General features: G+C 44.2%; 1 protein-coding gene across 4 annotated transcripts in view; it reads right to left on the minus strand.

Moving 5' to 3' along the window:
• Positions 1–23,697, minus strand: part of fli1 (Fli-1 proto-oncogene, ETS transcription factor) — a 91,164-nt gene that overhangs the window by 35,458 nt on the left and 32,009 nt on the right. For all 4 annotated transcript variants that reach the window (XM_038778748.1, XM_038778747.1, XM_038778751.1 and 1 more), the window contains one exon: positions 23,120–23,188. In XM_038778748.1, coding sequence (XP_038634676.1) covers positions 23,120–23,188 — 69 coding nt within the window. The remainder of the gene's footprint in view (positions 1–23,119; positions 23,189–23,697) is intronic.

Raw genomic sequence — 23,697 nt, forward strand, 5'->3', positions numbered from 1 at the left:
ATAATGAGTGGAGCAGATTGTTCCTGCTTTGTACAGGACACCACCTGTCTCGCAGTGAGTACAGCCTCGAGTCCACGAACTCCAACTCTCCACCTGATGGGGTATTTGTTCAGCCTCCACTTGGACAAACAAGACAAGGCTGGCTTGCAGAACCCCTATTAAAGTATCAAAGGTTAGACTCTGACGAGCTTTTGTCCGGATAATGCACCTTTTATTTTAGAATTCAGGTAGAAGCGAATGTCTGCTGAATAGAAGCGAGTGGAGTGTGTATTCTGTCGCTCACACAATACCCGCACCTGCAAACAGCACTAATAGCGAGACTCACCCGCTGCCGACATTTCTGCTGCAGTCCAACCACTGACCCATCACTTAGTAACGCGGGGGATTGTCAGATTCGAGCATCCTAGCTTTCACTGTCTGCCCTGAGTTCCATTTCGACAGACCCCACACAAATCCAGGGTTTCTCTCTTCCTGAAGATAGTGCATTTTGCTGGCAAGGCACTTCTAACTGCTAGAAATGCTGCCTCTCCAATACCTCGCAAAATGGCCCAATCCCGATACCACAGCAACCCCTTGCTCTGCTCTTTCACAGGATCATATGGGGCATAACGAAGGCGGGCAGCGGCCATTCAGCCACTCGTGTCTGTGCTGTCTCTTTGACAGAGCTAACCAGTCGTCCCATCCACCAACTCTTTTCTCATAATTTTCAAAATTGTTCCTCTTCAGCTTTTATTTCTAAAGTATGATTATTATTGCTGAACTTGCTTTCAACACTCTTTCAGAGAGTCAACCCCGATCATAACAACCCGCTGAGTAAAATAATTCCTGTTCCTGTCGCCTTTGGTTCTTTTTCCCAATTGCCTTACATCTGTGTCTTCTGGTTACTGATCCTTAATTCTCTGTAAACAATGTATGTCTGTACTTGTATGCCCACCTCTTATATTCTAAGGAAACCCTTAATGATTTTGAACATCTCTCTTAAATCCCTTCTTCACTCCAGGGAGAACAACACCAGCATCTCCAGTTTCTGCAAGTAATTGAACTCCCACATCTCTGGTACCATTCGAGTAAATCTCTTCTGTATCCCCAGTAAGATTTTGACATCCTTTTCAATAAGACACCATACTCCTGCTCGGACTGAACCACTGATTTATAAAGATTTGAACATGAAAACGTGAGAAATAGAGGGATTGACCACTCAGCTCTCAAGCCTATACCATCATTCAGTTAGATATTAGATCATTGCTGATCTTCCTTACTTCCACCTCCCTGCACTCTTCACACATCCCTTTAGTTCCCTTAGTACATTAAAATCATCAATTTCTGTTTTGAACTGACTCAATCATTGAGTGTTCATCACTCTTTTGAGTGAAGACCTTGCTGCTTGTGTCCGCTCTAAATGGCCAACCCTAAATCTGCCAATCAACCCCTAGTTCTAGACTCCCTCATCCAGGGAAATAGCTCCTCAGCAGACACCCTGTCAAACCCCTCCTTAAAAAAATATAGCCTTCAATGTGTTCACCTCTTTTTCTTCTATATTCTGGGGAATATAGGCCTAGTCAACTCAATTGCTCTTCATAGGACACTCTCCTCAGCCCAGAAATCAGCCTAGTAAGCCTTTATTACACACCCTCTAAAGTAAATACATCCTCCCTTTGGTAAGGAGTTTAATACTGTAACCAGCATTTTCTTGTTATTGTACTCCATGCGTCTGTTTCTAAAGCAAAGAGTCCTCTTTCGTTTTTTGTGACAGACTTTTCAACATGGCCTGGAGTTTTTTACGATTTCTGTGTGCACACTGCCAGGTCTTGCTCGCTGTTCCATTAGCCCCATAAAATTGCAATATATGTGAGAATACACTGCAATAAGTGGAATGTAGGTGAGGTTGTTAGCAACAAGTGGGACTGCGTTGTAGGGTGGACTGTGCTGTATTAAGAGATTATTCCATAACAAATGGGATTGATTTGTAATTAGAGTTTGTGCTGTAATAAGAGAGACTGTTGAGCAGTAAGGGAAATTGTACTGTAATAAGGAAGACTTATGTAATAATGAAATTGTTCTTATTCAGTAATATATGATCACTTATTATCACAAGTAGGTTTCAATGAAGTTGCTGTGAAAAGCCCCTAGTCGCCACATTCCGGCGCCCGTTCGGGGAGACCGGTACGGGAATTGAACCCGCGCTGCTGGCCTTGTTCTGCATTACAAGCTAGCTGTTTAGCCCACTGTGCTAAATCAACCAGTAAGATTTTTCCATTATAATTGAGATTATTCTGCAATATATGAGACTGCACTGTAATAATTTAAACTGTTGTCTGAAAGTGTAACATTCAGCAACAAGCAAACAACTGCAAAGATAAGAATATGTTTCTTACCTTGGAGCTTAGGATGCAATAAGGACAAAACAGTGAGAGGAAGATTTTACTCTGCTCTCAGTAAGGTTGGAGGAAAGCATTGAGTTAAGAGGGAGAGTGAGGAGTATATCTGAGGCTCAGTAACAAGTTTACAGTATTATTGCAGATCTAGTGTTCACCTCTGCTGTTAACACAAAGTATCACACATCAGTACTTGGCTTGTGAGTGAGCCGCAGCACCGGTTGAAACTCTGGAAAACATTATCCGGTTTCTAAAAAAAGGTGGCAGAGAGAAATGTGAGCACCCATCAAGATGGAGCACATGAGATAGATGGTAGGGAACCAGAATTCAGGCAGGCAAGTGATTGGGGGATAGGATTCCTCAGAGAGGAAATTATTTTAGTTTCAATTTACAGACATAAACAATTTGGATTAAGCATAAAGTGGTTTACTGGACTGTAGGAGTAGGGGAAGATAAACTTAAAGGAGAGTAATTTTCAAAAATTCATATTGCAGTAGGCTTAGGAATAATGAAGAAATTAGAAAATAGAGAGAGCAGGGAGGGTCGGACAGTCGGAAAGGGGATGGAAGACAGCTAGGTTTGAAAGACAGTCTTGTATTAGAATTAGCCAGTCACAGGAAAATATGCCTAAATTGGGGTAAATTTGCATATAATCAAGCAGAAGCAGAGAAAAATGTTATAGGCGGTTTGGTAAAAGGAAACTATTGCTGTACTGTACATAGATGTAATTTCTTCAGTAGGCCACTAAGTAAATGTGTTCTCCAAAACTTTCTTCAATCAACTTTTAATCATTTATGTTAACAGAAATGACATCAACACATTAACCTGTTTGTTGCCATGTGGCATTAAGTCCCTATTGCTATTAACTCTGAATCCTTCACTCAGGGTATCACTTTTATGTCTGGGATTCTACACGATACTGTCTGAGCAGCACTAACATTCTAAAAGTTAATTAGAAAAATGACTGTTTATTTGGAAAACACATTTTCCAAACAAAATCATAATATTTTCATTGCTTTAAAATTTTGGAGCAGAAAAAGAGCTATCAATGGAAAACTTGAAATCTTGGCAGTATGGACTCTCTTTACATTTCAATGTTAAACTGTCACAACTTGGGGCAATAAAAAGGAGATATCAACAGTCACTGGAATCTTTCAGACCTCCTTTTACTCTCTTTTTGCACACTTTGAAACAGCTGCTGAGAGACAGCCTGGGAACAGATATTTTTTGTGTTGTATTTCCCTTTCCAATGATGTTGTCAAGTTCTGCTCCAATGACCTCACGCACAAGGACTGAATTTCACACAAGAGACACTGGCTGTTGGCAGGCTCCACCTGCGATTTCAGAGCAGGAAATTCTGTCTTTTGACATTGAGGCATTAAATTTAGTAGCACAGCAGTGAACAGATCTCCATCTCTATGAGGTTTTTAGAACCAGACATATGACTGGCAACATCAGTGGGTAAATGCTTCACTTATTAATATGTCTGGCATTCTAAAAATAAACACATAAAACGGTTCAAACTATTGAACCAAAACCAATATTTTTCTTCCTCATGGAATCTGAACTCTATTGACAAGGCCAACATTTATTTCCCATCCCTAACCGCCCTTGAGAAGGTGGTCGTGAGCTGCCTTCTTGAAACAGTCCAGTCCATGTGGTACACCAACAGTGCTGTTGTAGAGATCCAGGATATTGGCCTAGCAACAGTGAAGGAACAATGATATAGTTCCAACACAGTTGTATGGCTTGGAGGAGAACTTGTGAGTGGTGTTATTCCCATATAACTGCTGCTCTAGTCCGCCTAGTTGATAGAGATCATGGGCTTGGAAGGCAATGTCAAAATAGCCTTGGCAAACTGCTGTAGTGCACTTTGCAGATGGTACATATTGCTGCCAATATACATCAATGGAGGAGAGAGTGAAGTATGCCAGTCAAGTCGGCTGCGTTTTCCTGGGTGGTATCAAGTTTATTGAATGTTATTGAACCTGCAGGCAGGTGGAAAGTATTCCATCACACTCCTGACTTGAGACTTATGGATGGTGGACATGGATTATGGAATTGCTCACTGCATAATTTCCAGCATCTGACCTGCTCTTATAGCCACATAATTGATGTGGCTGGTTCTGTTAAGTTTCTGTGACATCCATCATCCAACTATATTTCGGTTGACCTTTCTTTCTGCTCCTCTCCACTTTGGTTTCTGGAAGAGATCTCTGTAGCGTTTCAGATCTAACCAAATGGCTAAAATACTGACACTTTCTTTTCTGGATCGAATTTTTAGAGTTATTTTTGCTCTTGCAATTTCAAGCATCTCTTCCTCTGACTTATGGTCTGTATTGTTATCTTATTATCCACATTTCAAAGGTCTCTATTTTCTTCCACAAATCTTTACTTATTGTCCAAGTTCCTGAAGCATACAGGAAAGTGGATAGAATGTAACATCATATGTGTTCTTTCCTTGTTACAAGCTTACGTTTTCTTGCTAGTAGGGCAGCACGGTGGCGCAGTGGTAGCACTGCGGCCTCATGGCGCTGAGGACCCAGGTTCGATCCCGGCTCTGGTTCACTGTCTGTGTGGAGTTTGCACATTCTCCCCATGTTTGCATAGGTTTCGCCCCCACAATCCAAAGATGTGCAAGGTAGGTGGATTGAACACGCTAAATTGCCCCTTAATTGGAAAAAATGAATTGGGTACACTAAATTTATTTTTTTTAAATGTTTTCTTGCTAGTGCATCGCTCATCTTCACAAAATTACTTCTGGCTATCTCAATCCTTCTAACTCTGGCATAGCATCTACCATCTTCGTTATCTTCAATATCCTAAATAGAGAAACTTATCTTCTTATTCCAGTGTGACAACATCTACTTCAATCTTTACTCTAGATTCTTCTAATATTTTCCTTCTAAATATCATTTTTTAAGTCTTTTATGTGTTCATACTCAATCCATACTCTAAACTTCTATATTTTGATTGATCCACCATACATTGTAGGATCTCTTCTAACTCTGCTGTGTCATCAGCATATCACACGAACTTAACAAGCTTGCAGGTGTATTGAGCTACTGTTTATTATTGTTATGACTGTTGAACCTGCAGCTCATTCAGCGACACCATCCTATCTATAACATACACCACAGGTAAATATTACAAAGAAGTTATTAGTAGAGGCACTTACAAATCCAGAATTTCCTTGGAGTTGCTTCTGCACGCTTGGAACTGTGGCATAAACCTATTTACATGTGCAAGCGGGGTTCTTAACGCCCATCCAGAGAAGTTACAGCAGTAGAGAAAGAGCAGTTCCAAAGAAATTCAAGACTATGGGCAGGATTCTCCAGTCTCCCAGCCATGTGTTTCTCAGTGGCAGGAAGGGGGACGTGCCATTCACTAGTGGCACCTGCCCCTGCCGATGTCAATAGGAATTCCTGCAGAAGCCACCCCTCGCCAGCGGGATAGCTGCGGGCGGGGGTGTTCTAATTGAACCACTGGAGGTGGTAACGGTGCTGTCATACTGGTGTTTTAGAGGAATTTATCCCTCAGCCTGGTCTGATTTCTAGTGGCTGTTTTTCAGCTGAAAAGTTCACCAGGCTAAATTGAGGTATTAAGGATAAACCACATACTGTGGAACTTTTTCTTTGTTCTTTCATAGGATGTGATCATTGCTGGCAAAGCTGACAAGAACTGTTTGGAAATTTAAGGTAGTCCACTGGGCACACACGACAGTGACTAGGATGAGCAAGTTTTTCCAGGTAAAGGATAGGTGTGCGAGATGCGCCGGAAAGCCCACCAACTCATGTCCACATGCTTTGGGCATGCCTGAAGCTTGGAGGGTTTTGGCAGAGTTTTGCTCAGGCAATGTCCACGATACTAAAAACACGGGTGTTGCCGAGTCCGGAGGTAGCGTTCTTTGGAGTGTCAGAAAAGCCGGGAGTTCAGGGGGTGAAAGAGGCCGACGTCTTGGCCTTTGCATCCTAGGGAAGCCCGGAGACAGATCTTGTTAATGTGGACGGACTCAAAGCCCCCGAGTGTAGAGACATGGATTAGTGACATGGCTGGGTTTCTCAGTCTCAAGAAGATAAAGTTCACCTTAGGTGGGTCAATGGCCGGGTTCACCCGGAGATGGCAGCCGTTTGTCGACTTTCTCTGGAAAATTAAAATGTCAGCAGGTGCAGTATTCCAAGAGGGGGGTGGGGGAGAGGGCCGGATTGTTGTTTTATGGTTGGGGTATGTGAAGATTGGGATGGGGGTGGAAATGTTTATTATGCCATGTTTATGTCATTGTTATTATTATGAAAATGTTCAAATACCTTAATAAAAATATTTATTTAAAAAAATAACTGTTTGGAAGGGAGTTCCAAGATTTTGGTCTAATGACAGCGAAGGAGCAGCAATATAGTTTCAAGTCAAAATGGTGTGTAGCTTGGAGGGAAACTTGCAAGTTGTGAAGTTCCCAAGCATCTGTTACTCTTGTCTTTCTTAATGGTAGGTATCATGAGTTGGGAAAGTGCTGTTGTAGGAACCTTGTGCTTGAGCAGATGGCCTGTCCAGCTAATGATGCTTACTATTTAGATGGTAGCCATGATGTGGAGATGCCGGCGTTGGACTGGGGTGAGTACAGTAAGAAGTCTTACAACACCAGGTTAAAGCCCAACAGGTTTGCTTCAAATCACTATCTTTCGGAGCGCTGCTCCTTCACCTGAGGAAGGAGCAGTGCTCCGAAAGCTGGAGATTTGAAGCAAACCTGTTGGCCTTTAACCTGGTGTTGTAAGACTTTGTACTGTACTATTTAGAGGCTGGAGAGAGGCTGAAGGTTATTTTTCCACGCGATTCTCGGCTTTCATTGATCAAAGCATGTTGTTATCACAAGTTTACCTCTTGTTGGCATAGATCAGATACTGAGTAATGTTGGGGAATGAAACATCCTTCGAACTTTATCACTGTTTCTTAATTGTCACTGCGTCAAAATCCTGGACCTCTTTTTCTAACAGCACTGTGGGTGTACCTACACCACAATTCATGATCAAGCTCACCATCACCTTCTCAAGATCAATTAGGGACGGGCAATAAATGCTGGCCTAGCCAGCAATGCTCATATCCTATTAACAAATATATATTTAAAAATTAATGACCTGCCACTCGGTGACTCAGTGTCCTGGGAGACTTAACTTTCTGTAGTAAACGTAGATGGTAAGTACACAAACAATGCAGCATGGTAGCACATGTGGATAGCACTGTAGCTTCACAGCGCCAGGGTCCCAGGTTCGAATCCCTGCTGGGTCACTGTCTGTGTGGAGTCTGCACATTCTCCCCGTGTCTGCGTGGGTTTCCTCTGGGTGCTCCGGTTTCCTCCCACAGTCCAAAGACATGCAGGTTAGGTGGATTGGCCATGATAAATTGCCCTTAGTGACCAAAAAGGTTAGGAGGGGTTATTGGGTTATGAGGATAGGGTGGAAGTGTGGGCTAAAGTGGGTCGGTGCAGACTCTATAGGCCAACTGGCCTCCTTCTGCACTGTGTGTTCTATGTTCTATGTTCTATGTTTGTCTGATTGGTGTCTCAGCTCTGTTACTCAGCATCTCACCTTGCTGTCACTTACAGCCCTGCCTCTGTTAATCAAAAGTTCGCCTCTCTGTCATTCAGTGTCCTGCCTGTGACCTGGTGGTCAAATTCTATGTGTGGTGGCATAATAGTGCTCCAGTACATTGCATCATTAAACTGTTGATTTCTTTACCTGCTTTCTCATTGGGTAATTGGGTCAATTTGTGTAGCCTCTGATCTAAAAGAATAGTTAAAATCGCTGATTCATGCAGAATTAGCTGGTTCCATACAAGGGAATATGAGGATGCTAGAATTAACCTTAACAAGTCTAAACATGGAACGGGGATGCAAAAATGGTCTAGATCCCACTCTGATACTTGTTAACATTCATTACACAATATATGTAATGGCAGTTGTTATGATGAAGGAGAATGGAATTATACATGGAAATATTGGACTTTAAAAAAGACCAGAGTTTTGTATTTTAACATAGACACAAACTCCAAAGAAAGCTAAAAATGTTTGGTTAGCTACTGACAGGGATGGCTGCAGAGTGTTTCTCTTAAGGAACAATGAAACCCCTCCCTGTTTCCACACTTGGTACTTCTGAAAGCATCCAAAGAATAATTACCATTTCTGGTAAAGACAATGGAACATAACGGCTGTCGCATCTCAAAGGCTCTATTCTCCAGTCCGCTAGCCGTGTTTTCCGGCAAGGCACGCCCCCACCGATAGTGGGATTCTCTGTTCCCGCAGCCGGCCAATGGGGTTCCCCATTGTGGCTACCCCACGCCGTCAGGAAACCCGAGGGCATGGGTGTGCTTCCGGCAGATCGGAGGATCCCACCGACAGAGAATTCTGCTGCCCGTGTGTAATTGCCCAGATGAACAAGTGTATTCCAGTTTCCACATGGAATATACAAAGAAGGGACTTTAGGGCTAGCTGAAAGAGCTGTTCCAAAGCCTGCCTGTTAGTCTGTCTGTGTGTGCTGTGAGGGAAAGAAATGAAGGTTTTTCACACTGAAGGTGTGTTAAAAAGTACTAAAAGCAGTGCCCTTGCATAAAGGAAATACCTTTTTCAGGAATATCTAAAATCTCTCTCTCTGATTGTGGAAGTCAACCAGCCAGCAAAAGGATCACAGCTGGAATGTGAATTGAAATCTCTCTACCAAACTTCAGACCAACTGAATTGAAGAACCAACTATTCGCCTGCAGAAGTCAACTATACTGGGATCAATTTGTAATGGTCGCAACACTTCATCATCTACTCTGCACAAGTCAAGGACTGATTAATAATTTTTATTTATCTTTACTTAGTATTGGATTCAGTTCTTAGAAGTATGTGTTTTGTCATTTCTCCTTCCATTTTTAAATAAACTTACTCTATCTTAACTCAAGAAAGTCTGGTTAATTTAGCTCCTTTTTAAACATAACTATTGGGTCTGGAAAAAGTATCCAAGGGAAAGAGAACCTTATTAGTATAAACCTTGCTGCTACCAACAGTACGAGGGTTAAATAAAGACAGGGAGCTAATCATCCCTCCTCACCCAGGATTCAAATTGTAACAATTTGGGGAGGGGGAGAGGGGAGGAAGTGGGGGTATCCCAGCCGGATGGTGACAAATCGGGGAGTCTTATCTAGATCAACAACTTTTGGGGGAACCTCACCTGGGGCTGGTTGTAACATAATGTCACTGGACTAATAGTCCAGAGATCCAGGAGACTGGGTTCAAATCCCACCACAGCAGCCCATGGAGCGTAAATTCAACTAATTTATCTGAAATTTAAAGATAGTCTCAGTAATGATGACCGTTACTGACTATGATTAAAAACCCATCTGGTCCACTCACGTCCTTTCAGGAAGGAAATCTGCCACCCTTACTTGGTCTGATCTACATGTGACTTCAGACCCACAGCAAAGTGGTTGATTCTTAACTGCCCTTTGAAATAGCTGAAGGGCAATTAGGGATGACCAACAAATATTGGCCTTGTCAGTGATGCAAAAATAAAGAGAAAAAAAAAGGACGATCGGCATCGGCACAAAAATATAGGCAGAGGCCTGAATCCAGCAGCCGTGCTGTGGGCATGGTGGTTGAGGATTAATCTTTGTTTTAATCATTCTTTTAATAAATTCAACAAAGTGCCAGAGCAGAGAGGCAGGCTTTCCGTCCAGCCCGCCTCCACGTCTTGCACCCTCCCCATGCATTCAGGGGGCAGTAGGCTCGACTTCGAATCCAGTCCTCCACCCCGGAATGAAAATCCAATCTTTGGGTCTCGTTTTCCCGGTCGGGTTGGTGGAGCCGGGAAATGTCCTGACTCTGCGCACTTGACCTGGGAGCAAACGTCAGGACCTAAGTTTCGAAATGGAAACATTTGCAGTGCTATGAGGAAAGATGAGGGAAATGGAACTAATTAAGTAGCTCTTTTCGAAAAACAATAAAGTCATGATGGACTGAATAGTCTTCTCCTGATCTGAATCATTCTATGATTCACATGTGATAAATGACCAGTTGACTGAGTACTGAAGCACTACCCACACCCACAGAAACAGAAAACATTAGTCAGTGCTTTCTGCAAATAATTCTGCACAAGTAGGGTGTGGTGCAATCCAGATGCTGAATATCAGCATATTATTGTTTTGGTTTGTGGTCACCATAGACCAGCTAGAACATGACATTCACAGACATAGGAACAGTACTGTTGTTATTGACTGACTTCTGCCCTGTCAGAGTCACACTGGTCACTGGGTAATATCCCAACTGACGTAGAAATCAAAGTGAGTAGATTGACACACAAGAAGGAAGTGAGGTTTCACCTGACATCTTGATCCCTACAGCCCTAATCCCTGACCATCGGATCCACAGTGAAAGGCTGCCTTCACCGTAACAAAGCATTGCCAACTCTGGTTGGACATATCGCCAGAGATTTCATCACATGAGGGCGGTAAGGTGGCACAGTGGTTAGCACTGCTGCCTCACAGCTCCAGGGATCCAGGTTCAATTCTGGCCTTGGGTGACGGTCTTTGTGGAATTTGCAGTTTCTTCCCGTGTCTATGTGAGTTTCCTCTGGGTGCTCCGATTTCCTCCCACAGTCCAAAGATGTGCAGGTTAGACTATACTAAACTGCCCTTTATTGTCCAAAGGTTAGATGTGGCTATGGGTTTGTTGGTGAGTGGACCTCGGTAGGGTGCTCTTTCAGAGGGTTGGAGCAGACTCAATGGGCCGAAAGGCCTCCTTCTACACTGTAGGGATTCTATGAAACCTCCATCTGCCCATCCTGTCAAACAGCTTTTAATTCCCATTTTTAATATTATTATGACTAATATCAAAAGTGTTCCAAGGAAATGAAAGAAAAAAACTGTGCCCTTCTAATTTTTTCCACAATGTTCCAGAAATTAATGCGAAGGAGTCCAGAACAAATGTGGAGGGTTTGCGACCTTCCTGCAATAACACAAGAGCATTAAATTCCCAAAAGCAAATTACCTGCTGCAGGAGGAGTCCTAACTGCTGGATATATTTAAATGTTTATGATCTGAATCTTAATGACTTCTCAGAAACATTGACTAAAGAGCTGGGTGGGATTTCCTGAGGGACCACATTCCAGTACATATCTGTCTTGGGAGGGAAGCTATATTTAAAGCTGTTTACTGTTTCCTAGTGTTGAGTAAATTTGAATCTACATCCCCAGTGACTTTTGCAGTTTTTATGAGATAATCAGGAGCAAAGCGTGCCACATACTGATTAAATGTATCAGGGAAACAGGCAACTGAAAGTTCAAATAAGCTGTGTTTTGGCTGCAGCCTCGGTTTTACACTATGAAGATGGAAGAACTGTAGCAGTATACAGTCTTTTGGTACTTCACAATATGGTTCCTGAGTTGTTTGAAAATTTGCAGGCAAAAATGACTGCTAACTGTCTTCAAGTCGTTGCTGTTGCTGATCTGAGTGGAAGTGCCTATTTCTTTCACCATTCAGTGTTCTTTCCTGATGACTCATGGTCATGTCAGGATCCTGCTGTGCTCTGTGAATTTGTACATGGACTCACTCTTGAAATATTGTCAAACAAGTGAATGTTTTGGGGCAGCTCCGCATGGTGCACACCACACTCCAATTTCTAATTCCACTTTACTGTAGCCATCGATTAGTGACCAAGAATGGGAACCATGCTTCAATTGGGCCACTTTAGCTCAACTGTCACATTTCCAGTTACCTTCCTGTTGCATATCTTCGAACTCTTGCACACTCTTGACCAGCAAATGCACCTGGGAACCCATGAAGTGATGCATTTCACCAGTTAACCATGAGGGGAAGCTCCATCTACTTACAACTGTGTTTGCTAACAGGCTTGGAAATCACAACAAAGATCATGGACTGGACTCTCCAAAAATGGGGCTATGTCCCCATGCCAGTGTAAAAACGCTGGCATCTCACTCATGACTTTCCTTCAAAACGTCAAGAGCGATTCTCCTACCTGCAGGGAGCTGGGAGGGCCCCGGGGTGCTTCTCGCAGCTCTAGCTGCGGATACGGGCCCCCGCACTTTTGGTCGGGTGTCCTCGCTTGCGCATGGTGGTGGCCTACAGTGGCAACCCAGTGTGATATGGCGGACTCGGACCGCGGAGCGACATCTAAAATGTGGGTCCCCCCCGAGTTGGCGCGCGCCCGCAGATCCGAGCCGCCCGATCGCCACCCCGGCTGCCCATGAGACACCCCACCCCGCTGCTCGATCCCGCCCCCCCCCCCCCCCCACCAACTAGGGCAGCCGCGGACTGAGTCCGCAGCTGTCACCCGATGTTCCTGACAGGCAATACATGCTTAGAATTACGCTGTCAAGAACTAGGCCAGTTTTGCCTGGTGAATCACTGCCCCCCACTCGCGCACATATTACCCGGCACGGCTGGGGGGCCATTGACAGAGGCCCCCCGCCTCTGTCAATGGCCCCCCAGCCGTGCCGGGTAATATGTGCGCGAGTGATTCTCCGGGAGTGGCGCCGGCCACGAGCCTCGCGTAAAAATGGATTCTCTGCCCCTGCGCTAAACGCGGTTTCGGCACGGGACTGTGGAGAATCCAGCCCGGGAATGGGGTTCACAGCCCTCACCATTGTTAAGTGCAAATGGCACAGCAACTTTAGATGAGGTTACAGACAGACTCCAAAATTGCTGTTGGAGTGGTTTGCAAACTAGCATCTTGCTGTCTGGCTCACCGCTGAAATTGAGAAGTTAGAACATAGAACATATAGTGCAGAAGGAGGCTATTCGGCGATCGAGTCTGCACCGACCCACTTAAGCCCTCACTTCCACCCGTAACCCAATAACCCCACCAAACCTTTTTGGACACTGAGGGCAATTTAGCATGGCCAATCCACCTAACTTGCATGTCTTTGGCATGTGAGATGAAACCAGAGAACCCGGAGAAAAGCCACGCAGCCACGGGGAGAACGTGCAGACTCCGCACAGACAGTGACCCAGTGGGGAATCGAACCTGGGACACTGGCGCTGTGAAGCTACAGTGCTATCCACATGTGCTACCATGCTGCATTGTTTGTGTACTTACCATCTACGTTTACTACAGAAAGTTAAGTCTTACCCATATCAGTCGTTGTGTCCCTCTGTTGAAGTAAAATACTTTAATTACTTCTAAACAATCTCTCTAGTCCTGAAAATTCCTATTACAAATTTGCTGTCTCATTCCTTTGGTTTCAATTCATGCTGGAAGTGTTAAAATGCCAAATATAATTTCGTTTTTCTCACTCCTTGCAACCAATCTTTCTTTACATACTTGTTTTGATATTGAATTTCTCCTCCTTGCAGCACCATGTCCAAAGAGGTGCACCACAAGACCACTCGATAGTGAATTCACCCTTCCTAATTTACACTTCCTTCTTAGTCTTTGTGCAGTTAATTTCACATTCCTTAATCTAATCATTTATGGAAAACGAGCTTCTTTCCCTGTTCACTGAGGTCACAGAAACCCATTATCCACCCTATGCTATATCAACTCATGCTTTCAGCAACTTGTGAAATAAAAGCATTTAAGGCCTTACAGTGCAAGAGAAAGTCTAACTAATAGCACACATTGTTAGATGCCCTGCCACACTGGAAACTGTTTGCAAGGAAGCAGTAACTAGCTGTGCTATCACTTGTGTTAATCTGCATGTGCTCTACCCAGACCTTCATTCTTCCTGCAGAGCAGGCAGAGAGGTGAGTGATTTTTGGTAAGGAGAGCAAAGGGTAAGCTGAATTGTTGTTTTTTAACTAACATTTTCTTTTCGGAGTTGTTTTTGTTTCAGAGCAGCAGGAAACCGGAAGTCAGTCGTGGGGATTTCTGGGAAGGTGTGTAGTACCTGTATATAAGTTGGGCGGTTGAGTGAATATCACGTAAGCTCTTCCTTTCTTTTTCTTGTTTTATCCGCATGTTATCTAGGGGGGATGGCAGAGAAGGCAGTGCAATGTTCCTCCTGCAGAATGTATGAGGTGAGGATCGCCATCAGTGTCCCTGCTGATTTCACCTGTGGGAAGTGCACCCAACTCCAGCTCCTCAGAAACCGTGTTAGGGAACTGGAGCTGGAGTTGGATGAACTTCGGATCATTCGGGAGGCAGAGGTGGTCATAGATAGAAGCTTCAGGGATGTAGTTACTCCGAAGAATGAAGATAGATGGGTGACAGTGAGAGGGGCTGGGAGGAAGCAGTCAGTACAGGGATCCCCTGTGGTCATTCCCCTTAGTAACAAGTATACTGCTTTGGATACTGGTGGTGGGGGGGGGGGGGGGGGGACTTACCAGGGGTAAGCCATGGGGTACAGGTCTCTGGCACAGAGTCTGTCCCTGTTGCTCAGAAGTGAAGGGGGTAGAGGAGTACAGCATTAGTCATTGGAGATTCCATAGTTAGGGGGATAGATAGGAGATTCTGTGGGAACGGGAGAGACTCGCGGTTGGTGTGTTGCCTCCCAGGTGCCAGGGTACGTGATGTCTCGGATCATGTTTTCTAGATCCTTAAGGGGGAGGGGGAGCAGCCCCAAGTTGTGGTCCACATAGGCACCAATGGCGTAGGTAGGAAAAGGGATAGGGATGTAAGGAAGGAATTCAGGGAGCGAGGGTGGAAACTTAGAGCTAGAGAAACAGAGTTATTATCTCTGAGTTGTTACCCCTGCCACGTGCTAGCGAGACAAGGAATAGGGAGAGAGAGCAGTTGAACACATGGTTACAGATATGGTGCAGGAGGGAGGGTTTCAGATACCTGGATAATTGGGGCTCATTCTGGGGTAGGTGGGACCTCCACAAATGGGATGGTCTACACCTGGACCAGAGGGGTACCAATATCCTAGGGGGGAAATTTGCTAATTCTCTTCGGGAGGGTTTAAATTAATTCAGCAGGGGGTTGGGAACCTGAATTGTAGCTCCAGTATACAGGAGATTGAGAGTAGTGTGGTAATGAGTAAGGTTTCAAGGTTGCAGGAGCGTACCGGCAGGCAGGAAGGTGGTTTAAAGTGTGTCTACTTCAACGCCAGGAGCATCCGGAATAAGGTGGGTGAATTTGCAGTATGGGTTGGTACCTGGAACTTCGATGTTATGGCCATTTCGGAGACATGGATAGAGCAGGGACAGGAATGGTTGTTGCAGGTTCTGGGGTTTAGATATTTCAGTAAGCTCAGGGAAGGTGGTAAAAGAGGGGGAGGGGTGGCATTGTTAGTCAAGGACAGTATTACGGTGGCAGAAAGGACGTTTGATGAGGACTCGTCTACTGAGGTAGTATGGGCTGAGGTTAGAAACAGGAAAGGAGAGGTCACCCTTTTGGGAGTTTTCTATAGGTCTCCGAAAAGTTCAAAAGATGTAGAGGAAAGGATTGCAAAGATGATTCTGGATAGGAGCGAAAGTAACAGGGTAGTTATTATGGGGACTTTAACTTTCCAAATATTGACTGGAAACTCCATAGTTCGAGTACTTTAGTTGGGTCCGTTGTTGCCCAACGTGTGCAGGAGGGTTCCTGACACAGTATGTAGATAGGCCAACAAGAGGCGAGGCCACATTGGATTTAGTACTGGGTAATGAACCAGACAGGTGTTAGATTTGGAGGTAGGTGAGCACTTTGGTGATAGTGACCACAATTCGGTTACATTTACTTTAGCGATGGAAAGGGATAGGTATATACGGCAGGGCAAGAGTTATAGCTGGGGGAAAGGCAATTATGATGCGATGAGGCAAGACTTAGGATGCATAGGATGGGGAAGGAAACTGCAGGGGATGGGCACAATTGAAATGTGGAGCTTGTTCAAGGAACAGCTACTGCGTGTCCTTGATAGGTATGTACCTGTCAGGCAGGGAGGAAGTGGTCGAGCGAGGGAACCGTGATTTACTAAAGTAGTTGAATCACTTGTCAAGAGGAAGAAGGAGGCTTGTGTAAAGATGAGACGTGAAGGTTCAGTTAGGGCGCTCAATTCAGGGTGATTTAGCAGTTTGAATCAGAAATTGGCTAGCTGTAAGAAGACAGAGGGTGGTGTTTGATGGGAAATGTTCAGCCAGGAGTTCAGTTACTAGTGGTGTACCACAAGAATCTGTTTTGCGGCCACTGCTGTTTGTCATTTTTATAAATGACCTGGAGGAGGGCGTAGAAGGATGGGAGAGTAAATTTGCAGATGACACTAAAGTCGGTGGCGTTGTGGACATGCGGAAGGATGTTGCAGGTTACAGAGGCACATAGATAAGCTGCACAGCTGGGCCGAGAGGTGGCAAATGGAGTTTAATGCAGAAAAGTGTGAGGTGATTCATTTTGGAAGGAGTAACAGGAATACAGAGTACTGGGCTAATGGTAAGATTGTTGGTAGTGTGGATGAACAGAGAGATCTCGGTGTCCATGTACATAGATCCCTGAAAGTTACCACCCAGGTTGATAGGGTGGTTAAGAAGACATAAGGTGTGTTAGCTTTTATTGGTAGAGGGATTGAGTTTCTGAGCCATGAGGTCATGTTGCAGCTGTACAAAACTCTGGTGCGGCCGCATTTGGAGCATTGCGTGCAGTTTTGCTCGCCGCATTATAGGAAGGATGTGGAAGCATTGGAAAGGGTGCAGAGGAGGTTTACCAGGATGTTGCCTGGTATGGAGGGAAGATCTTATGAGGAAAGGCTGAGGGACTTAAGGCTGTTTTCATTAGAGAGAAGAAGGCTAAGAGATGACTTAATTGAGGCATACAAGATGATCAGAGGATTAGACAGGGTGGACAGTGAGAGCCTTTTTCCTCGGATGGTGATGGCTAGCACGAGGGGACATGACTTTAAATTGAGGGGAGATAGATATGGACAGATGTCAGAGGTAGGTTCTTTACTCAGAGATTAGTAAGGGCGTGGAATGCCCTACCTGCAACAGTAGTGGACTTGCCAACATTAAGGGTGTTTATATGGTCATTGGATAAACATATGGATGATAAGGGAATAGTGTAGATGGGCTTTAGATTGGTTTCACAGGTAGGCGCAACATCGAGGGCCGAAGGGCCTGTACTGCGCTGAAATGTTCTATTCTATTCAGTATCTTTCGCTTTCTGTCAATTAACATTCAGGGTGCGACCGAAGTTGGCACCGCTGTGAGTGGATGTGACATGTGATTGAGATCACATTGTTAAATCGATATTACATGGCTGGCCAATTAACAGCCATCCAGTATAAAACGTGATCTGTAGTGGGTGTCAAATAAAGGGAGCATGCAGGCTGGTGATCTCAATGTGCTCTCTCAAGGGGCAGCCATTGCGGAGCTGTCTGAGGGACCGATGATCCAGTGAAAAATAAACATCAGCGGGAAAAAGAAATGCAATGAGTGTCATGTCCAGGGAGCACAGGCCTCAGTTTGCAGATATATTTGCTAATTTTATTTAAACCCTGATTTTCACCCCACCCTGAATCAGCGTTGCAGCTTAAACATAAAGGCCAATCTGCCTGCAGGTACTCTTTTTTTTTTAAATGCCTGCAAGCACTCATTAAAGGGGTTTCACATCATTTTTGTGGTTAAGACTTCAACAAACACCCTTCTAACATTGACATCTAAGGGAGTCAATGTCGATGTTAATTTCAAGTGCTACTTAAAGGGACACTCAATTGCATGTTCATTGCCACTGAGGGTCTCTGAAATATATTGTGAAACTTCCCAAAACATTTTGTCAATATATCACCAACACTCAAGCAACATTTATTCTCGATATTTACCAAAGACTTCATATAAAAAGAGTAAGTGTTATGTAACTACACCTTATAGAAGTTACCAGGAGATACGGTGTCTTGGGCAAGAGTATGTTGCAAGAGGAACCCTTGGTCTAGACAAGGAATGGGAAGATGAAATAAGGCCAGGCTGAGCTGCAGCAGCTGCTGCAGGAAAAACAGTGACGTGGCCTCTTGCCCAGGCACAGATACAAAACATCCCTTCTCCTCTGAACCTTCTCCACCAAAACTTCCAGCATTACATTCAGAAAACTGTACACCCTCTTCTTCAGTCCATACACCAATGTGCCATTGTGTACGAGCCAGAGCTGGCACTTCACATCTACAATGGACGGGGATTCAAGGCGCTCACATATGCTGTTCTACAAAAATTATACTTAAGCAGTGCTAAAATATGCAAGTTTCTGGTTTAGCGACCAATTATGGTAATCAGCAATTAGGACCAAAATTGTGTGGTAAACAAGACCTTTAAAAAGGCATGACTTATTCAGCACTGTTCCCGTTTACTGCCTGTTTTCATCCTTTGGCCAAAATAAACCCCTAAATATGTAAACAGACTGTTACCAAGTTAACTAGCTCATTCATTGTGCTTGCCAAGCTAATCATGGGGATTTTATTTTTCTCACTAATATGAAGGATATCAGCCCAGGGGAGTGCAAGTTACCTTCATATATTGGGAACCAGGAAAGGTTAGTGCCGATATATTGGGGACAGTTCGCATTACAGTAGAGGAGGAGATGGACGTATTAAAATGTATAAAGTTGGATAGATCTCCTGGCCCTGACCAGGTATATCCAAGAACACTGCGTGAGGCTAGAGAAGAAATTGCCGGAGCCCTGTCTGAGATATTTGAATCATCGTTAGCCATGGGTTAGGTACCAGAAGACTGGAGAGTAGCAAATGTTGTGCCCTTATTTAAGAAGGGCTGCAAGGAAAAACCTAGCAATCATAGATCGGTAAGCCTGACATCTGAGGTGGGTAATTTACTGGAGAGGATTCTGGGGGATAAGATTTACAGGCATTTAGAAATAGGGGAACGGGATTCTCCACGCTGAAATCGAGATCTGCGCAGGGGCGGAGAATGGGCGTCAAACCTGAAATCCGGTCCGACGCCGCTCCCGGTCCCCGGAGAACTGCCGCAAATTGAGCGCATGCAGTCTACACGACGCGGGTCGGGGGCAATTGATAGAGGACCCTGCGGCAATTCTCCAACGTAAACTAGCCGAGTTCCCGATGACGTGGTTCTAACCATGTTTTGCCTTTCGGCAACGGCTAGTGATGGCTGCGGAGTCCGTCTGCGTTCTCGGGGGTGTCTATCTTTTTGCTTCCAGTTTACGGTGTGGGTCCACCGACACAGGCCACCGTCATGCGCATGCGCAGATTCCCGACTGGAAGTGCAGGGCCCCGTATTGGCAGCCGGAGCTGCGCCGACTCTGGGGAACTCCGGGGCCCCGCTAGCCCCCTCCAGGTAGGAGAATCACTCTGGACTTTCTTCAGGAAAGTCCAGAGTGAAACCCCCGCATTTTGATGCTGTAGTGGGGACATAGCCCCATTATTGGAGAATCCCGCCCCTGGCCAGATTTGATTGGGATTAGTCAGCATGTCTTTTTGTGCATGGGAGATCATGCCGTACAAATTTTTAAGAGTTCTTTGATGAAGTGACCTGAAGATTGATGAGGGCGGGCAGTAGATCTGGTCTATATGGACTTCAGTAAGGCCTTTGATAAAGTCCCACATGGTAGACTGCTCTGGAAGGTTAGATCACATAGAATCCAGGGAGAGCTAGCAAATTGGAAACACAATTGGCTTGATGGTGGGAAGCAGTAGGTAATGGTGGAAGGATGCTTGTCGGACTGGAGGCCTGTGACTAGTGGTATGTCTCAGGGGCCAGTGCTGGGCCCATTGCTGTTTGTTATCTATATCAACAATATGGATGAGAATGTACAAGGCATGATCAGTAAGTTTGCTGATGACACTAAAGTAAGTGGTATTGTCGACAGTGAAGAAGGTTATCAAAATTTGCAGCAGGATCTTGATCAGCTGGGGAAGTCGGCCAAGAAATGGCAAATGGAGTTCTATTCAGATAAGTGTGAGGTGTTGCATTTCGAAAAGTCAAATCAAGGTAGGACTTTCACAGTGAATGGTAGTACCTTAGGAAGTATTGTGGAACAGGGGGACCTTGGAGTTCAGGAGCATGGTTCTCTAAATGTAGCTAGGGCAGTGAAGAAGGCTTTTGACATACTGGCCTTCATCAGTCAGAGCATTGAGTATAGAAGTTGGGAAGTTATGTTGCAATTGTACAGGACGTTGGTGAGGTCGTTGGTCATCTTGCTATAGGAAAGATGGTACTAAAGTGGAGAGAGTGCAGAAGAGATTTACAAGGATGTTGCCAGGACTCAAGGGACTGAGTGAGAGGGAGAGATTGGACAGGCTGGGACTTTTTTCTTTGGAGCTTAGGAGACTGAGGGGTGACCTTATAGAGGTATATAAGATCATGAGAGACATGGGTAGCATGAATGCACTCAGTCTTTTTCCCAGGATTGGGGAATCGAGAACTAGAGGGCAAAGGTTTCAGTTAAGAGGGGAAAGAATTAATGGGAACCTGAGGAGCAATTTTGTTTACACAGAGGATGGTACGTATTTGGAATGAGCTGCCAGAGGAAGTGGTTGAGGTCGGGACATTGACAACATTTAAAAGGCATTTGGACAGATTCATAGATAGGAAAGGTTAAAAGAGACATAGGCCAAATACAGGCAAATCTATCATAGATGGGCTTTTTGGTTGTCGTGGACTAGTTTGGGCCGAAGGGCCTGACTCTGTGCCATAGAATCTATGATTCTATGATAATATTTGTACCCTTAGTTATTGACATTGCTCCAGCCATCTCTCCACATATGTAAGTAAGTAAAGAGAAACTACTTCCAATGGCTGAAGTTCAATAATTAGACAGTATCGATTTCAGGTTATTGGCAAAAAAAGAAACCTCTTTTTTTCACAATGCGTGGTTAGGGTTTGGAATGCATTGCTTGCTGGGAGAATAGAAAAAGATTCAATAGTAGCTTCGAATGAGAAAGACGTGCAGTGATATGAGTAAAAAGCCAAAAAGTGAGACTAATTGGACTGCTCTTCAAGAAATTGCACGGTTTTCATGCTGTAGTATTCTATGATTTTATCATCTACTTGTACAGCTTCGCAAAACAAAATAGTCAATTGTGACAATTTATTGCTGCACATCCACGTTGTAGTTTTGAGGCTCTTCCATCTATTTCACAGAGGCTTTTCAGCGCAATGGGTAGCATTCCTGCCTTCAGGCCAGAGGCTCTGGGTTCGGGACCCACCCAGGACTTGATGGCCAAGAAGATGTGTGAAGGTATTCATAGTGCGACCTATAATTATCAACCTACAAATCCTTTCAACGGGTGGTTGTCATATGATTGGATCTCTATCATCACTATCTATAGCTCCAGACTGAAATGCGCAAGTTTCCACAGCTTGGACACCCTTGATAATGTGTAACCCATCTCCACCATCGATTTCATATAGTTCTCCTGAGAACCAAAGGAAAATTGAGGTACTTACATTCAGTCATTCCAGGATAGATTTGAAACCATAGCTTGGTGTCCCCTCAAAGACCAAAGACTGTTGCTATGGAAGGGCTATGAGCATGAACATGATTTCTCTTGCTCTTCGAATAAATTTAAAATGAGGGGGGAGAAGCTACGAAGAAATCCTGGGCCCATATCTCCAAGACTAAAGTCTGCATGCTAATTCACCGCCCCTCCTAGAAACCTGAGTATACAGTATCCTTATTCAGGAGGTTAGAATTTTCGTCATCCAACTTATTAAATATTGTATGAATTTACATTAGTCATGGGAATTTTCTGAGGCCAGAATTTTCAATTCTGGGTCAGGAACCCACACAACATGTTCCCGATACCTGGATTTTAAAAAAGGCCCGGTCAATTCATGCAGATGCGAGCTCACTATCCTTAGGTGGGCTCTCAAAGCTGGAGGGCCAAAGGGAGATCAGCAAAAACTGTCACATCACTAGCTGCACCAGCCAAGGTGGGAGTTACATATTCATGATGAAAAAGAACGAATGCCTCAACATGGAGGCACCCTTTGAAGAAAATGTCAGCTTTTAAAAATTGGGCAGCATTAATTGATTTAAGGTGAGACTTCTACCTCTATTTCAGGAGCACGTTCCCCCTTGAAGAGCTGCCAATCAATCAGATGGCCAGCAGCTCTGGAGTCCCAGCACTACCAGCTGGGAGTAGTGGCCACTTCTGTATTACAGGCCAATTCTACCATGCCCACGAGCTCTAATTCCAGGGTTGGAGCTCTCACCAAAAGAAGTACTGAGGGCTGGGTCAATGAAGCCAGGGAAAGAGTTACAGGGGGAATGACCTTGAGGAGAGGCTGCCTCCAATTGACCGAGGGACCCACAGGGTATACCAGCCCACTCAGGTAAAATGGCATTGGTCTCCTGGCATAGGTAAAATATGAGTGGGAGATGAGACCCTTAACAGACAGGCCAGCTGCCACCTCCCCACTCCTAAAATTTCAGATAAGTTGACAGTGGTTTGGTCGGTGGCAGGAAAGCTGGCGGTAGATTTTTTGTGATCTCCCCACCTTCAAACCCACCAGCAGAGGGGCATAAAATCCAGTCTCATGTTTCTAAATACAAATCAGACAGTTTCCACGATGGAGACTAATCCATGATGTCAGTTTTAATGCATGGTTGGTAAATTGATAAGCTACTGCAGTGAATCAATGGTTTACGCACAATGCGAACGCAGAAAAAGTTGGAAATCAGCCAGTACACTGGACTCTGATGAAATTTTCTTTAACTGGAGATTTGTTTGGACAAAGCAACATGTGGATATTGATTAAATATTGTATATTACCTTGAACACAGGGATATTGAATTCTCCTGAACAAAACCAAAAGTCTGTTCCAGCTTTATTTCAAAATCACTTATAAACAGTTTAAAATAAGCAAATTCAACCCACCTTCTTTGGCTGGGAGACGTGCTGGCTGGTCAGTGTGAGATGATGTGGAATAGCTTAATGGAGAGCTACCTACAAAAGATATTGTAACCAGTTAAATAAAGACCTACCACAAGTATCCAATAGTATGTAATTTGGTTACACAGAGTATCATTGTGTAAAACATCCCAGATTGGCTAGACCACGCAAATTGCGTGTGTAATCCGCATCCGAGTAAACACTTTGTAGTATTTGCAAATCATGAACATCTCATAGCTGAAACAGCATAGGCTGGTAGAAATTAAAACCATCTCAGTGCTTCAACAGGTATCAAAATAAAACCACAAAACTACTTAACTGATTTTCAAAAATACTAATTAAAATTCTTTTACCTGCTAAAAATGGATTACAAATTTCAAGTCAGATATGCAAGGCCAGCAATGTGACATGATAAATATCACCTAGGAGATTGACTATAATCCACCTATGATTTTGTGCTTTGTGTTATGATTTTAAAAATTTAGGTCACAAGATAGAAATAAACAAGTTGTATTTATAGAGCATCCTACACATACTTTTGAAGCACAAAGTGCTTCATATCA

This window comes from Scyliorhinus canicula, chromosome 19, assembly GCF_902713615.1.
Source record: "Scyliorhinus canicula chromosome 19, sScyCan1.1, whole genome shotgun sequence".
NCBI classification, from domain to species: domain Eukaryota; kingdom Metazoa; phylum Chordata; class Chondrichthyes; order Carcharhiniformes; family Scyliorhinidae; genus Scyliorhinus; species Scyliorhinus canicula.